Source organism: Artemia sp. Qi Xiang Cuo, chromosome 18 (assembly GCF_049724085.1).
Source record: "Artemia sp. Qi Xiang Cuo chromosome 18, ASM4972408v1, whole genome shotgun sequence".
In the NCBI taxonomy this organism is placed as follows: domain Eukaryota; kingdom Metazoa; phylum Arthropoda; class Branchiopoda; order Anostraca; family Artemiidae; genus Artemia; species Artemia sp. Qi Xiang Cuo.
This window is the reverse complement of record NC_142811.1, coordinates 6,226,911-6,246,126: the sequence shown is the minus strand read 5'-3', so window position 1 is coordinate 6,246,126 and position 19,216 is coordinate 6,226,911. Positions and strand designations below refer to the sequence as shown.

Sequence of the window (19,216 nt, the reverse complement as noted above, 5' to 3'; positions counted from 1 at the left end):
ACGACCCCTTGCACCAAGGGCTCTGAGGGGGTTGTCATCCTCAAAGACCTAATTTATAAAACTTTTAACTACGTTGAAACCAATGGCTATCCCAAAATTTTGATTGGATGTGTTTGGATAAATGGTGGGCGTGAAATCACTTTCGAATATTAAAAAGGGCATTAGACCTTTGAATTTCCAATTGAATTTGCCTTTTTTCAAGTTTCTACGACAAAGATTTCAATGAAAACCTTATATGTCTCCAGGGTATAACTTATACCCTTGCCCTGAAGACTGTGGGAAGATCGTCCTGCTCAAAGGTATAATTTCAAGAACTTTCAATTACGTTGAACAAAATGGCTATATCAAAATTTTGATTGGATGTGTCTTGGGAAATGGTGGGCGTGGAAGGGGTGTTAGTTACCTTCCAATCACTATCGACCATTAAAAGGGCACTAGCCATTTCAATTTCCAATCGAATGAGCCCTTCTTGAAGTTTCTACGACATCACTGTCTATAAAAACCTTATATGCCCCCAGGGCATGACTTACAACCCTTTCCCTGAGGGCTGTGGGGGGGGGGATTTCATCCTCAAAGACATAATTTCCAGAACTTTCAACTACGTTTGAACAAAATCGCTATCTCGAAATTTTGATTGGATGTGTTGGGGGGAAAGGTGGGCGTGTGAGGGGTATTAGTTGCCCTGCAATCAATTTTGACTATTAAAAAGGGCACTAGCACTTTGAATTTCCAATCGAATGAATCTTTTTTGAAGTTTCTACGACAACGCTTTCTATAAAACCATATATGCTCCCAGGGCAAAACTTACAATTCTTGCCCCAAGGGCTCTGAGGGGGTTATCATCCTCAAAGACCTTATTTCTAAAACTTTTAACTACGTTGAACAAAATGGCTATCAAAAAATTTTGATTGGATGGGTTTGGATAAATGGGGGGCGTGAGAGGGGGATAGTTGCCCTGCAATCACTTTCGACTATTAAAAAGGGCACTAGTCCTTTGAATTTCCAATCGAATGATTGTTTTTTGAAGTTTTTACGACAACGCTTTCTATAAAAACCTTATATGCCCCCAGGGCATAACTTACAACCCATGCCCTGATGGTTGTGGGGGAGTGTCGTCCTCAAAAACATAATTTCTATTTGGAAATCAACTACGCTCAACAAAATGGCTATCTCAAAATATTGATTAGATGTTTTTCGGGAATTGGTGGGGGGGGGAGGGGCTGTAGTTGCCTTCGTACCACTTTTGAGTATTAAAAAGGGCACAAGCCACTCCAAATTTCAATTGAATGAATCCTTTTCGAAATTTCTACGACAACTTCTTCGAAAAAAAGTGCCCTGGTCTAAAGGAAAAAATCATAAATAATACATTGTGCAAACATCGTTCATATATGTCCCCAGGGCATAACTAACAGCCCTTGCCCAGAGGGCTGTGGAGGTGTGTCATTCTCAAATACATAATTTCTATCTGGAAATCAACTACGCTGAACAAAATGGCTATTTCAAAATTTTGATTGGATGTGTTTGCAGAAATGGTGGACGTGGAAGGGGTGTTAGTTGCCTTCTAATCACTTTGGACTATTAAAAAGGGCACTAGCCATTTTAACTTTCATTTAAATGAGCCCTTTTTGAAGTTCCTAGGACAACGCTTTCTATATATACCTTATATCTCCCCAGGACATAACTTTCAACCCTCGCCCTGAGGGCTCTGGGGGGTTGTCATCCTCAAAGACATAATTTCCAGAACTTTCAACTACGTTGAACAAAATGGCTATCTCAAATTTTTGATTGGATGTGTTTGTTGAAAAGGTGGACGTGAGAGGGGGGTTAGTTACCCTCCAATCACTTTTGAATATTAAAAGGGGCACTAGCCCTTTGAATTTCCAATCAAATAAGCCTTTTTTGAAGTTTCTACGACAGCGCTCTCTATAAAAACCTTATATGCCCTCAGGGCGTAACTTACAACTCCCCGGACACTCCCCCACAGCCCTGAGGGCTCTGGGGGAATGTCCTCCTCGAAAACGTAATTTCTATCTGGAAATCAACTACGCTGAACAAAATGGTTATCTCAAAATTGAGATTGGAAGTGTTTCGGGAAATGGTGTGCGTGAAATGGGTGTTAGTTGCCTTCCGATCCCTTTTGACTATTAAGAAGGGCACAAGTCACTCCAATTTATAATTGAATGAGCCCATTTCGAAGTTTCTACGACAACTTCTTCGATGCAAAGTGCCCTGGTCTAAAGGAAAAAAATGATAAATAATACATTGTGCCAACATCGTTCTTATACACCCCCAGGGCATAACTTAAAACACTTGCCCTGAGGGATGTGGGGGAGTGTCCTCCTCAAAAACATAATTTCTATCTGGAAATCAACTACGCTGAACAAAATGGCTATCTCAAAATTTTGATTTGATCTGTTTGGGGAAATGGTGGAGGCGGAAGGGGTGTTAGTTGCCTTACAATCACTTTTGACTATTAAAAAGGGCACTAGCCCTTTCAATTTCCAATCGAATGAGCCCTTTTTGAAGTTTCTACGAAAAGGCTTTCTATAAAAAGCATATATGCCCCCGGGGCATAATTTACAACCCTTGCCCTGGGGGCTGTAGGGGAGTGTCCTCGTCAAAAAAATATTTTCTATATCCAAATAAACTACACTGAAAAAAATGGTTGCCCCTCCTATTTCCAATTAAAGGAGCCCTTTTTGAAGTTTCTACGACAACTTCTTCGATACAAAGTGCCATGGTCTAAAGGAAAAAAATAACAAATAATACATTGTGCCAACATCGTTCTTATATGCCCCCAGGTCATAAATTAAAACCCTTGCCCTGATGGCTGTGGGAGAGTGTCCTCCTCAGAAACATAATCTCTATCTGGAAATCAACTACGCTGAACAAAATAGCTATCTCAAAATTTTGATTGGATGTGTTTGGAGAAATGGTTGGCGTGGAAGGGGTGTTAGTTGCCTTCCAGTCACTTTTGACTATTAAAAAGTGCACTAGCCGTTCCAATTTTCAATCGAATTAGCCCTTTTCCAAGTTTCTATGACAACTTCTTCGATACGAAGTTCCCTGGTATGAAAAACAATCATGAAATGTCTTTTTCAGATCGAAAATAACAGTCAATCATTGAACTGAGCTCATTGTGCAAAAGTGATGCCAAATTACGGAAAAAAAACAAATAAATAAAGCAAGAATCTAAAAATGCTTTATTTTTATACTGTTAAAAGTGCCCTAAAATTTTTATTTTAACCTTACCAAAACTCTTGTATTGTTTTGCGACTCAGTAAATCACTAATTTTCTTTAATCCTACAAACATAGGGAAATATCACCAGTTAATTTATTTGCACTAGCTTTGTTGATTATCCAAATATCAATTATCCAAATATCACCAGTTATAATTAATTTATTAATTTATTTATTTGTTAATATATGCTAAATAGGCTGTGAAGTAATAATTTTTGTTCATTTTAAGTTTCAACTTCGTTTTTTACTTCCCTCGGAAAAACTTGTTTTTTTTTTAAATTAATTACAACAAATGTCATACTATACTTCCAGCTTTCCACTCATGCAATGCCATATAAACAGGAGACATCACTGCGAGCCCTGCAAAAATACGGTTTTCTTTGTTTTTCAAGACGGAGCTCTGAATTTCTCGTTCACTATTTCATACCATGAAAACTCAATTAGGAATCATAGAATTTGCATTCCTCATTGTTTTGACCCTCTTTTTGAAAAATTGACGTTTTGCGGCACAAAATGGAAGAAAACCCCATCTACTATGGCAAAATCCCTTTTGTTACTTAAAAAGAAAATTACGTATTGTAATTCTGCCCAAACGAACCTTCTACCAATATTCAACGGCAACCGGTTTTATACCGTATAAATAGGGAGCGCATCTGTTGTTCAGTATGGGGGACTGCACGTCTCCAGTTTAAGTTTTCCGAAAATGGTGATTCCAAGGTCGATTTTAATTTGAGTCCGCCGCATTTTTCGAAGGTTTTAAGTTTAAACCCCTAAAGTTAAACTTTATAACAGTAATCATTCCTGGGTCACCTTTTAATGTTTTTATTTTTTTTTGCAAGCCAATCAAAAAAAAAAAAAAAAAAAGACGTGTTCTAAAACTTTCGGTCACTATGGGCTGTGGTTCACTTTTAACTAGGTTGTGACTATTGCCCTTTGGTTTGTGGTTGTGGCACTAGGTTGAGGCTGAACCGTCATTTTCAGCCATTAAAAACCTGGGAAGCGCTCAATTCTTAGTCATTGTAGCGATAAGTGACACAGGTAGGAAACTTTATGGTTTTTGTGAAATAATGTGTTTGATTTTATAATTTGGGACGCATAAACCAAGGACATGAAGCCAGTGTTTCTACGTCCTCTATCTCCAAATTTTTCGGGATGTCCCCAAATGTTCCTAAAACAAAAATTGGGCTCTTTCAAATCTCCCCAAAAATAAATACCCACAAAAATTGACAATTCGTATTTCATGTTAATGTTCATGTGCCTACAAATTTTAATTTTGGGGTGGGAGATTTTGATTAGTCCATTTTGTTTGGGGAAATCTCAGGGAAATCTTAGAATATTTAGAACCATGGAAATCCTACTTGAACCCTCTTTATCACTTGTTTTGAAATTGATAAATCAAAATAGATGCAGCCACTTAATTTTTTTCATTAAAAATTTTGCTTTAAACACTTTTTGATGTACCCATTACTTAGAACACATCTAGATTCTTAGGCCTTGCATTTGAAGGTATACGTTATTTGATACAAATAAAAAAAAAATACATTTTTTGAAGATATGAGTTTAAGCTTTGTTTGGCCAAAACAACTGACTAAAGCACCATTCCAATGACTAAAAATTAGGCATCGCTTTTTGGGTTAAATTTCATTTTAATCTTCATTGCAGCCTCCTTATGTCATTGATTATAAAAAAAAAAAAATTGAAGAAAAGTAAGGAGCCATATTAAAGCTTAAGACGAGCAGAAATAAAGTCGTACAGTAATTCGAACTTAAGTAATTCGAACGTAATTCGAAGTAATTCGAACGTACAGTAAACGAAGTTAAATTACTGTCTGTGAATAGTTGAAACCCAAAACGAACAGAAATCAAAACAGATAATACAACATAAAGCTAGCATTTACACATATAAACGAATGTGTAAATCCTAACACGAGTAAAAACTAAAATGAGTACTCAAGTCAAGCGTAAAATGAAAATAAAATAAAATAGATAATCCAACATAAAGCTAACATATGTAAATATAAACGAATATGCAAATCCTAAAACGAGTAAAAATTGAAATAAGTACTCAAGTAGAGCTTTAAACTAAAAGAAAACAAAGTATATAATAAAACATAAAGCTAAAATGTACTCATATGGACGAATGTGCAAATCCTAAAACGAGTAAAAAGCTAAAATGAGTGCTCAAGTCAAACGTAAAATGAAAATAAATTAAAGTAGATTATCCAACATAAAGCTAAAATGTGCTCATACAGACGAATAAGCAAATCCTAACACGAGTAAAAACTGAAATGAGTACTCAAGTCAAACTTTAAATGAAAAGAAATCAAAATAGATAATCCAACATAAAGCTAACACGATTAAAAACTGAAACGAGTACTCAATTCAAAATTTATACGAGAATTAATTAGAACATTTTATACAACATAAAGTTAACTTGTATTCATATGGACGAATCTACAAATCCTAGCAAGATTAAAAACTTGAACTTGCACTCAGTTAGAACGTAATATGAACGTAAATTAAAGCAGTTAATCCAACATAAAGCTACCATTTACTCATACAGACGAATGAGCAAATCCTAACACGAGTAAAAACTAAAATGAGTACTCAAGTCAAACATAAAATGAAAAGAAATTAAAGTAGATAATACAAAATAAAGCAATCATTTACTCATAGAGACGAATAATGAAATCCTAACACGAGTAAAAACTAAAACGAGTACTCAAGTCAAGCGTAAAATGAAAATAAATCAAAATAGATAATAAAAAATAAAACAAACTTGTACTCATATGAACGAATATGTAAATCCTAACACGAGTAAAAATTAAAATGAGTTCTCAAGTCAAACATAAAATGAACAGAAATTAAAATAGATAAATACAACATAAAGCTAACATATACTCTTATAGACAAATAAGTAAATCCTAGCTCGATTAAAAACTAGAATGATGACTCAGGTAAAACATAAAATTAACAGACACTAAAAAAGATAATCCAAAATAAAGCAAGATTTTACTTTTAGAGACAAATGTGCAAATCCTGACACGATTAAAAACGATAATGACTTTTCAAGACGATTGTAAACTGACCAAGAATTAGAAAAAATTATACAGCATAAAGCTAAAATGTAATCATAGAGACTAATAAGCAAATCCTAAAACGAGTAAAAAATAAAATGATTACTCAAGTCAAACGTAAAATGAACATAAATAAAAAAAGATAATCAAACATAAAGCTAACACGATTAAAAACAAAAATGAGTACTCAAGTCAAACGTAAAATGAACAGAAATTAGAACAGATAATACAACATAAAGCTATCATGTATTCTTATAGACGAATAAGCAAATCCTAACACGAGTAAAAACTATAATGAGTACTCAAGTCAAACGTAAAATGAACATAAATTAAAGTAGATAATCCAACATAAAGCTACCATGTACTCATACAGACGAATAAGCAATCCTAACTAGAGTAAAAACTAAAATGAGTACTCAAGTCAAACGTAAAATGAACAGAAATTGAAATAGATAATACAACATAAAGCTATCATGAACTCTTATAGACGAATAAGCAAATCCTAACACGAGTAAAAGCTGGAATGAGTGCTCAAGTCGAACTTTAAATGAAAAGAAATCAAAATATATAATACAACTCAAAACTAACATGTACTCATGTGTACGAAAATGGAAATCGTGAAAAGAGTAAAAACTGAAACATGCACTCAGGTAAAACGTAAAATGAACAGGAATTGAAGAAGTTAATACAACATAAAACAAACTTTTATACATATAGACGAATGAGGAAATCCTAACAAGAGTAAAAACTATAATGAGTACTCAAGTCAAACGTAAAAAATGAACAAAAATTAAAATAGATAATCCAACATAAAACTAACATGTACTCATATAGAAGAATAAGCAAATCCTAACACGAGTAAAAACTAAAATGAGCACTCAAGTCAAACTTAAAATGAATAGAAATTAGAATAGATAATCCAGCATAAAGCTAACTCGTACTCATATGGAAGAATAAGCAAATCCTAACACGAGTGAAAACTGAAATGAGCACTCAAGTCAAACGTAAAATGAATAGAAATTAGAATAGATAATCCAGCATAAACCTAACTCGTGCTCATATGGACGAATTGTGGTAAAGCTTTCGAATTTAGTTAATTATTAATTTAGTAAAATATATATGACGCAAATATGAAGTTTCGAAATGCCACTTTTTATTAAGATAGGGAATGTATCCTGCTAAGTTCTGTTTAACGGGACATTGAGAAAATACCGATTGCTAGCGATTACGTTGGACGGTTTGGGTGATAAAAATGTATAATAGATACATTTTATCGGAAGGAAAAATCTGATACTAACTTTATGCCGGACTGACCTCTGGTCCGTTGTTTTTAGAAATTCCTTGGAATTTTGTCTTATCATTGTAAGTGTCTAAGTATCTTATTATATATTATTGTTGTTTTGAGACTTGTGGTCTACTTGGGACAGCCAGTCCCAGTACAAAGAATATATCCGATTATATTATATGGTTAATGAAAAAAAGTATTGTATTTTAGACAAACTCTCTACGATCTACTTTTAGCTTCTCGAACATACCCAGTTGGTACGCCTCATTAGTTCGGTCATAGCCTAAGGCACACTAACAAAGTTTAATTACCTTAGGGCCAAAGATTATCTCCCCTATAAAGGGAGAATAAAGGCATCTACAACTACAACCGCCAAATACCATAGAATAAACACTTCACAACACCTGGTGGTCGCTGGAAAAACTGGTTCGAGAGGGCTAGATAAAAATAGTAAATTGAAATAAAATGGCTTTACCAGAGAAAAAAATTACTTCCCTATCAACAGTACTTAAAATTGCAAAAATTATACAAGAATACAAGGGAAATTCAGATGTAGATGAGTTTATCGAAAAATTGAAAATTTTCGACGAACTAACTGAATCATTTGAGGATAAGCTCAAAGAGAAATGCGTAGCAGCCAGATTAAAGGGAAGCGCCCTTAAACATTTTGAGGCAATTAAGGAAAAAGAGCCCAAGAACATCAGTACTCTAATTCAATCTTTTAAAACAAGATTCATAGAGACAAGCATCTCCGAGAGGCTAAGAACAGAGGTAGTCACATTCGATACCTTAACTAGTATCAGGGAATATGCAGACAAAATTTGTAGATCCGTGTGTTTACAATTAGAGAAAGGAGGAAATGACGAGACAGTACAGAAAGTACAACTACATACTTTTACCCAAGGGTTACCAAAAAAGTTATTAAGACTAATATTATCGCGGAGACCTGAAAATTCTGAGCAGGATATACTACTAGTCGAAACAGAGTGAAAAATAGTCGAAGCTATGAAAAAGTTAGATCAGATGTTAATAAGTAACACAGGAGCCCAAGGTAGTGTAAAATATCAAAAGAGACACAAAAGGGTGAGCTTTAAGGAGCCGGATTATGAACCAAAAAGGCGCAACGGAGGGCGGAGGTCGCCGTCTAGAGAGATAGCTGACAGATTCCATGACCTTGAGAGATTAACAGCTTATAACTATAGAAAATATGGGCACCCTCCCCCACCAAAGACAGATAGTTGGGGAACCAACAAGGACAGATCCAAAATATTTAGAAATAATCAGGAAACAAACAAACAATTTAAGAGAAAATTTTATTGCTATTATTGTAGCAAACCAAACCACTATCCAGCAGATTGCTGGCTTAGAATACGCAAAGAAGGCCAGACGTACAAGACAAGACACCAATTCAGAACGCAGGGGGAGAGAAATTTAATTGAATTTGCCTATTTTCAAGTTTCTACGACAAAGATTTCAATGAAAACCTTATATGTCTCCAGGGTATAACTTATACCCTTGCCCTGAAGACTGTGGGGAGATTGTCCTGCTCAAATGTATAATTTCCAGAACTTTCAACTGCGTTGAACAAAATGGATTTCTCAAAGTTTTGATTGGATGTGTCTTGGGAAATGGTGGGCGTGGAAGGGGTGTTAGTTGCCTTCCAATCACTTTCGACTATTAAAAGGGCACTAGCCATTTCAAATTCCGATTGAATGAGCCCCTTTTGATGTTTCTACGACATCACTTTCTATAAAAACCTTATATGCCTCCAGGGCATAACTGACAACTCTTGCCCTGAGGGTTGTGGGGGGGGATGTCATCCTCAAAGACATAAGTTCCAGAACTTTCGACTGCGTTGAAAAAAATCGCTATCTCGAAATTTTGAGTGGATGTGGGGGGGGGAAAGGTGGGCGTGTGAGGGGTATTAGTTGCCCTGCAATCAATTTTGACTATTAAAAAGGGCACTAGCACTTTGAATTTCCAATCGAATGAATCTTTTTTGAAGTTTCTACGACAACGCTTTCTATAAAACCATATATGCTCCCAGGGCAAAACTTACAATTCTTGCCCCAAGGGCTCTGAGGGGGTTATCATCCTCAAAGACCTTATTTCTAAAACTTTTAACTACGTTGAACAAAATGGCTATCTCAAAATTTTGATTGGATGTGTTTGGATAACTGGGGGAAGTGAGAGGGGGATAGTTGCCCTGCAATCACTTTCGACTATTAAAAAGGGCACTAGTCCTTTGAATTTCCAATCGAATGATTGTTTTTTGAAGTTTTTACGACAACGCTTTCTATAAAAACCTTATATGCCCCCAGGGCATAACTTACAACCCATGCCCTGATGGTTGTGGGGGAGTGTCGTCCTCAAAAACATAATTTCTATTTGGAAATCAACTACGCTGAACAAAATGGATATATCAAAATTTTGATTGGATGTTTTTCGGGAAATGGTGGGCGTGGAAGGGGCTGTAGTTGCCTTCTGGTCACTTTTGACTATTAAAAAGGGCCCAAGCCACTCCAAATTTCAATTGAATGAATCCTTTTCGAAATTTCTACGACAACTTCTTCGAAAAAAAGTGCCCTGGTCTAAAGGAAAAAATCATAAATAATACATTGTGCAAACATCGTTCTTATATGACCCCAGGGCATAACTTACAACCCTTGCCCTGAGGGCTGTGGAGGTGTGTCCTCCTCCACAACATAATTTCTATCTGGAAATCAACTACGCTGAACAAAATGGCTCTTTCAAAATTTTGATTGGATGTGTTTGCAGAAATGGTGGACGTGGACGGGGTGTTAGTTGCCTTACAATCACTTTGGACTAACAGAAATGGTACTAGACCTCTCCGTCTTCATTCAAATCAGCACTCTTTCAATTTTTACGACAATGCTTTCAATAAAAGAAAACCTCTTAAGCCCCCTAGAGTTAAGTTACAGCCCTTGCCACGGAGCTGTGGGGGTTGTCCTCCTCAAAGACGTAATTTCCAGAACTTTGCACTACGTTGAACAAAATGGCTATCTCAAATTTTTGATTGGATGTGTTTGTTGAAAAGGTGGACGTGAGAGGGGGGTTAGTTACCCTCCAATCACTTTTGAATATTAAAAGGGGCACTAGCCCTTTGAATTTCCAATCAAATAAGCCTTTTTTGAAGTTTCTACGACAGCGCTCTCTATAAAAACCTTATATGCCCTCAGGGCGTAACTTACAACTCCCCGGACACTCCCCCACAGCCCTGAGGGCTATGGGGGAATGTCCTCCTCGAAAACGTAATTTCCATTTGGAAATCAACTACGCTGAACAAAATGGTTATCTCAAAATTGTGATTGGAAGTGTTTCGGGAAATGGTGTGCGTGAAATGGGTGTTAGTTGCCTTCCGATCCCTTTTGACTATTAAGAAGGGCACAAGTCACTCCAATTTATAATTGAATGAGCCCATTTCGAGGTTTCTACGACAACTTCTTCGATACAAAGTGCCCTGTTTTAAAGGAAAAAATAATAAATAATACACTGTGCCAACATCGTTCTTACATGCCCCCAGGGCATAAGTTAAAGCCCTTGCACTGAGGGCTGTGGAGGAGTGTCCTCCTCAAAAACTTAATTTCTATCTGGAAATCAACTACGCTGAACAAAATCGCTATCTCATAATTTTGATTGGATGTGTTTGGGGAAATGGTGGAGGCGGAAGGGATGTTAGCTGCCTTTCAATCCCTTTCGACTATTAAAAAAGGGCACTAGCCATTTCAATTTCCTATCGAATGAGCCTTTTTGAATTTTCTACGACAACGCTTTCTATAAAAACCTTATATGCCCCCGGGGCATAACTTACAATCCTTGCCTTGAGGGCTGTGGGGGAGTGTCCTCGTCAAAAAAATATTTTCTATATCAGAATAAACTACACTGAACAAAATGGTTGCCCCTCCTATTTCCAATTAAAGGAGCCCTTTTTGAAGTTTCTACGACAACTTCTTCGATACAAAGTGCCATGGTCTAAAGGAAAAAAATAACAAATAATACATTGTGCCAACATCGTTCTTATATGCCCCCAGGTCATAAATTAAAACCCTTGCCCTGATGGCTGTGGGAGAGTGTCCTCCTCAGAAACATAATCTCTATCTGGAAATCAACTACGCTGAACAAAATAGCTATCTCAAAATTTTGATTGGATGTGTTTGGAAAATGGTTGGCGTGGAAGGGGTGTTAGTTGCCTTCCAGTCACTTTTGACTATTAAAAAGTGCACTAGCCGTTCCAATTTTCAATCGAATTAGCCCTTTTCCAAGTTTCTATGACAACTTCTTCGATTCGAAGTTCCCTGGTATGAAAAACAAAATTAATAAGAATACATTATGCCAACATCGTTCTTTACTTAGGCAGCGCGATTGCGCAGCCTATGATAAAAGGAGAATTTCAAGTTGTGATACAAATTTTAAACTGAGTCTGTATTCTTAATACTAATAAGGTTCCTTCACTTTGAACTTGTCTACAAAATAATCATGAAATGTCTTTTTCAGCATATAAGGTTCCATTTTGTTCAGTGTAGTTGATTTCCAAATAGAAATTATGTTTTTGAGGACGACACTCCCCCACAACCATCAGGGCATGGGTTGTAAGTTATGCCCTGGGGGCATATAAGGTTTTTATAGAAAGCGTTGTCGTAAAAACTTCAAAAAACAATCATTCGATTGGAAATTCAAAGGACTAGTGCCCCTTTTAATAGTCGAAAGTGATTGGAGGGCAACTAAACCCCCTCTCACGCCCCCCATTTATCCAAACACATCCAATCAAAATTTTGAGATAGCCATTTTGTTCAACGTAGTTAAAAGTTTTAGAAATAAGGTCTTTGAGGATGATAACCCCCTCAGAGCCCTTGGGGCAAGAATTGTAAGTTTTGCCCTGGGAGCATATATGGTTTTATAGAAAGCGTTGTCGTAGAAACTTCAAAAAAGATTCATTCGATTGGAAATTCAAAGTGCTAGTGCCCTTTTTAATAGTCAAAATTGATTGCAGGGCAACTAATACCCCTCACACGCCCACCTTTCCCCCCAACACATCCAATCAAAATTTAGAGATAGCGATTTTGTTCAAACGTAGTTGAAAGTTCTGGAAAATGTGTCTTCGAGGATGACATCCCCCCCACAGCCCTCAGAGCAAGGGTTGTTAGTTATGCACTGGGGCATATAAGGTTTTTATTGAAAGCGATGTTGTAGAAACTTCAAAAAGGCCTCATTCAATTGAAATTGGAAAGGGCTAGTCCCTTTTTAATAGTCGAAAGTGATTGGAAGGCAACTAACACCCCTTCCACGCCCACCATTTCCCAAGACACATCCAATCAAAACTTTGAGAAATCCATTTTGTTCAATGCAGTTGAAAGTTCTTGAAATTATACCTTTGAGCCCTGCAACTAACAAGTTCCCTGGTATGAAAAACAATCATGAAATGTCTTTTTCAGATCGAAAATAACAGTCAATCATTGAACTGAGCTCATTGTGCAAAAGTGATGCCAAATTACGGAAAAAAAACAAATAAATAAAGCAAGAATCTAAAAATGCTTTATTTTTATACTGTTAAAAGTGCCCTAAAATTTTTATTTTAACCTTACCAAAACTCTTGTATTGTTTTGCGACTCAGTAAATCACTAATTTTCTTTAATCCTACAAACATAGGGAAATATCACCAGTTAATTTATTTGCACTAGCTTTGTTGATTATCCAAATATCAATTATCAAAATACCAAATATCAAAAGTGATGCCAAATTACGGAAAAAAAACAAATAAATAAAGCAAGAATCTAAAAATGCTTTATTTTTATACTGTTAAAAGTGCCCTAAAATTTTTATTTTAACCTTACCAAAACTCTTGTATTGTTTTGCGACTCAGTAAATCACTAATTTTCTTTAATCCTACAAACATAGGGAAATATCACCAGTTAATTTATTTGCACTAGCTTTGTTGATTATCCAAATATCACTTATCCAAATATCACCAGTTATAATTAATTTATTAATTTATTTATTTGTTGATATATGCTAAATAGGCTGTGAAGAAATAATTTTTGTTCATTTTAAGTTTCAACTTCGCTCTTTACTTCCCTCGGAAAAACTTGTTTTTTTTAAAATTAATTACAACAAATGTCATACTATACTTCCAGCTTTCCACTCATGCAATGCCATATAAACAGGAGACATCACTGCGAGCCCTGCAAAAATACGGTTTTCTTTGTTTTTCAAGACGGAGCTCTGAATTTCTCGTTCACTATTTCATACCATGAAAACTCAATTAGGAATCATAGAATTTGCATTCCTCATTGTTTTGACCCTCTTTCTGAAAAATTGACGTTTTGCGGCACAAAATGGAAGAAAACCCCATCTACTATGGCAAAATCCCTTTTGTTACTTAAAAAGAAAATTACGTATTGTAATTCTGCCCAAACGAACCTTCTACCAATATTCAACGGCAACCTGTTTTATACCGTAGAAATAGGGAGCGCATCTGTTGTTCAGTATGGGGGACTGCACGTCTCCAGTTTAAGTTTTCCGAAAATGGTGATTCCAAGGTCGATTTTAATTTGAGTCCGCCGCAATTTTCGAAGGTTTTAAGTTTAAACCCCTAAAGTTAAACTTTATAACAGTAATCATTCCTGGGTCACCTTTGAATGATTTTCTTTTTTTTTGCAAGCCAATCAAAAAAAAAAAAAAAAAAAGACGTGTTCTAAAACTTTCGGTCACTATGGGCTGTGGTTCACTTTTAACTAGGTTGTGACTATTGCCCTTTGGTTTGTGGTTGTGGCACTAGGTTGAGGCTGAACCGTCATTTTCAGCCATTAAAAACCTGGGAAGCGCTCAATTCTTAGTCATTGTAGCGATAAGTGACACAGGTAGGAAACTTTATGGTTTTTGTGAAATAATGTGTTTGATTTTATAATTTGGGCCGCATAAACCAAGGACATGAAGCCAGTGTTTCTACGTCCTCTATCTCCAAATTTTTCGGGATGTCCCCAAATGTTCCTAAAAGAAAATTGGGCTCTTTCAAATCTCCCCAAAAATAAATACCCACAAAAATTGACAATTCGTATTTCATGTTAATGTTCATGTGCCTACAAATTTTAATTTTGGGGTGGGAGATTTTGATTAGTCCATTTTGTTTGGGGAAATCTCAGGGAAATCTTAGAATATTTAGAACCAAGGAAATCCTACTTGAACCCTCTTTATCACTTGTTTTGAAATTGATAAATCAAAATAGATGCAGCCACTTAATTTTTTTCATTAAAAATTTTGCTTTAAACACTTTTTGATGTACCCATTACTTAGAACACATCTAGATTCTTAGGCCTTGCATTTGAAGGTATACGTTATTTGATACAAATTTAAAAAAAATACATTTTTTGAAGATATGAGTTTAAGCTTTGTTTGGCCAAAACAACTGACTAAAGCACCATTCCAATGACTAAAAATTAGGCATCGCTTTTTGGGTTAAATTTCATTTTAATCTTCATTGCAGCCTCCTTATGTCATTGATTATAAAAAAAAATTGAAGAAAAGTAAGGAGCCATATTAAAGCTTAAGACGAGCAGAAATAAAGTCGTACAGTAATTCGAACTTAAGTAATTCGAACGTAATTCGAAGTAATTCGAACGTACAGTAAACGAAGTTAAATTACTGTCTGTGAATAGTTGAAACCCAAAATGAACAGAAATTGGAATATATAATCCAACATAAAGCTATCATGAACTCTTATAGACGAATAAGCAAATCCTAACAAGAGTAAAAACTAAAATGACTACTCAAGTCAAACGTAAAATGAACAGAAATTAAAATAGATAATCCAAAATAAAGCTAATATGTACTCATATAGACGAATAAGCAAATCCTAACACGAGTAAAAACTAAAATGAGTACTCAAGTCAAACGTAAAATGAGAAGAAATTAGAGCAGATAATACAACATAAAGCTAACATATACTCATATAAACAAATGTGCAAATCCTAACACGAGTAAAAATTAAAATGAGTACTCAAGTCAAGCGTAAAATGAACAGAAATTAAAATAGATAATCAAATATAAAGCTAACATGTACTAATATAGACGAATAAGTAAATCCTAACACGAGTAAAAACTTAAATGAGTTCTCAAGTCAAACGTAAAATGAACAGAAATTAAAAAAGATAATCCAACATAAAGCTAACACGAGTAAAAACCAAAATGAGTACTCAAGTCAAACGTAAAATGAACAGAAATGAGAACAGATAAATACAACATAAAGCTAACATTTGTAAATATAAACGAATATACAAATCGTAACAAGAGTAAAAACTAAAATGTGTTCTCAAGTAGAGAGCAAAACGACAGTAAAACGGAGTATATAATCCAGCTTAAAGCTAACTATTGTTATTATGTATAAATATGGAAATCCTAACAAGAGTAAAAAATAAAATGTGCACTCAAGTCAAACTTAAAATGAACAGAAAACAAAATATATAATACAACATAAAGCTATCTTTTGTACATAGAAAAGAAAGTGGAAATCGTGAATACAGTAAAAACTATAACGTGTACTCAAGTCGAGATTAAAATGAAAAGGAATTAAAGTAGATAATACAAGATAAAACTAACTTTTGTTCATATAGACGAATAAGCAAATCCTAACACGAGTAAAAACTAAAATGAGTACTCAAGTCAAACGTAAAATGAGAATAAATTAGAATATATAATACGACATAAATCTAACATGTGATCTTACAGACAAATATTAAAATCCTAGCACGATTAAAAACTGAAATGAGTACTCAGTTCAAACATAAAATGAATAAAAATTAAAATAGATAATCCAAAATAAAGCTAACATGTACTCTTATGGACGAATAAGCCAATCCTGACTCGAGTAAAAACGAAAATGAGCACTAAGTTAGAAAGTAAAATGAAAAGTAATTGGAGTAGATAATCCAGATCACAAAAAAATTGTACTCATATGGACAACAATGCAAATCCTGGATAGATTAAAAACTGATACATGTAATCAGTTAGATCATAAAATGAACAGTAATTAGAAAATATAATAGCGGTCAAAACTATCATGAGTAAAAACCAAAATGAGTACTCAAGTCAAACTTAAAATGAGAATAAATGAAAATAATTAATCCAATATAAAAAAAAACTGTGTTAATACAAACTAAATAGCAAATCATAACACGATTAAAAACTATAATAAGTTCTCAATTCGAATGTTAAATGAAAAGAAAATGAAATATATTATCCAAAACAAAACTAACATTTGATCATACAGAAGACTAAGCAAATCCTAACTAGAGTAAAAACGGAAATGTTCACTCAGTTAAAACGTAAAATTAACATTAATTAAAACAGATAATACAATATAAAGCAATCTTTTGTACATAGAGACGAATAATGAAATCCTAACAAGAGTAAAAACTGGAATAAGCACTCAAGTCAAGTTTTAACCGAAAAGGAATCAAAATATATAATACAAGTTAAAAATAATATGTACTCATGTGGTAGAAAATAGAAATCCTGAAAACAGTAAAAATTGAAACGTGCTCTCAGGTAAAACGTAAACTGAACAGAAATTGGAATAGTTAATACAATATAAAACAATCTTTTGTACATAGAGAAGAATGAGGAAATCCTAACAAGAGTAAAAACTAAAATGAGTACTCAAGTCAAACTTAAAATGAAAATATATTAAAATAGATTATACAAAGTAAAACTAAAATGTACTCATATGGACGAATGAGGAAATCCTAAAACGAGTAAAAATGGAAATGAGCATTCAAGTCAAACTTAAAATGAAAAGAAATCAAAATAGATAATCCAGCATAAAGCTAAATTGTACTCATATAGACGAAAAAGCAAATCCTAACAAGAGTAAAAGCTAAAATGAGTGCTCAAGTCAAACGTTAAATGAAAAGAAATTAAAATAGATAATCCAGCATAAAGCTAGCATGTACTCATATAGACGAATAGTGGTAAAGCTTTCTAATTTAGTTAATTATTAATTTAGTAAAATATATAAGACGCAAATATGAAGTTTTGAAATACCACTTTTTATTAAGATAAGGAACATATCCTGCTAAGTTCTGTTTAACGGGAAATTGAGAAATTACCACTTCCTAGCGATTACGTGGGAAGGTATGGTTGATAAAAATGTATAAAAGATACATTTTATCGGAAGGGAAAATCTGATACTAACTTTATGCCGGACTGACCTCTGGTCCGTTGTTTTTAGAAATACCTTGAAATTTTGTCTTATCATTGTAAGTGTCTAAGTATCTTATTATATATTATTGTTGTTTTGAGACTTGTGGTCTACTTGGGACAGCCAGTCCCAGCAGACATAATATATCTGATTATATTATATGGTAAATGAATAAAAGTATTGTATTTTAGTCAACCTTTCTACGATCTACTTTTAGCTTCTCGAACATACCCAGTCGGTACGCCTCATTAGTTCGGTCATAGCCTAAGGCACGCTACCAAAGTTTAATTACCTTAGGGCCAGAGTTTATCTCCCCTATAAAGGGAGAATAAAGGCATCTACAACTACAACCGCCAAATACCATAGAATAAACACTTCACAACAACTGGTGGTCGCTGGAAAAACTGGGTCGAGAAGGCTAGATAAAAATAGTAGATTGAAATAAAAATGGCTTTACCAGAGGAAAAAATGACTTCCCTATCAACAGTACTTGAAATTACAAAAATTATACCAGAATACGCGGGAAATTCAGACGTAGATGAGTTTATCGAAAAATTAAAAATTTTCGACGAACTAACTGAATCATTTGAGGATAAGGTCAAAGAGCAATGCCTTGCAGCCAGATTAAAGGGAAGCGCCCTTAAACATTTTGAGACAATTAAGGAAAGGGAGCCCAAGGACATCAGTACTCTAATTGAATCTTTTAAAACAAGATTCATAGAGACAAGCATCTCCAAGAGGCTAAGAACAGAGGTAGTGACATTCAATACCTCAACTAGTATCAGGGAATATGCAGACAAAATTTGTAGATCAGTGTGTTTACAATTAGAGAAAGGAGGAAATGACGAGACAGTACAGAAAGTACAACTAAATACTTTTACCCAAGAGTTACCAAAAAAGTTATTAAGACCAATATTATCACGAAAACCTGAGAATGCAGAGCAGGCTATAATACTAGTTGAAACAAAGGTAAAAATTGACGAAGCCATTACAAAGTTTGATCAGATGTCAATAAATAACACAGGAGCCCAAGAAAGTATAAAATATGAAAGGGGACAAAAAAGGGTGAGCTTTGAGGAGCCGAATCGTAACCAAAAAGGCGCGACGGAGGCCGAGGGTCGCCGTCTAGAGAGATAGCTAACAGATTCCATGATCTTGAGAGAATATCAGCTAATAAATATAGAAAATATGGACATCCTCTCTCACCAAAGACAGATAGTTGGGGAGCCATCAATGACAGATCAAAAATATTAAAAAGTAACCAGGAAACAAACAAACAATGTAAGAGATAATTTTATTGCTATTATTTTAGAAAACCAAACCACTATGCAGCAGATTGCTGGCATAGAATACTCAAATAAGGCCAGACGTACAAGACAAGACACCAATTCAGAACGCAGG

General features: G+C 34.7%; 1 protein-coding gene across 1 annotated transcript in view; it reads right to left on the bottom strand.

The window, feature by feature from the left end:
• Positions 1-19,216, bottom strand: part of LOC148941146 (guanine nucleotide exchange factor DBS-like) — a 269,621-nt gene that overhangs the window by 167,648 nt on the left and 82,757 nt on the right. The window contains exon 6 of the mRNA XM_089103905.1: positions 13,837-13,842. Coding sequence (XP_088960031.1) covers positions 13,837-13,842 — 6 coding nt within the window. The remainder of the gene's footprint in view (positions 1-13,836; positions 13,843-19,216) is intronic.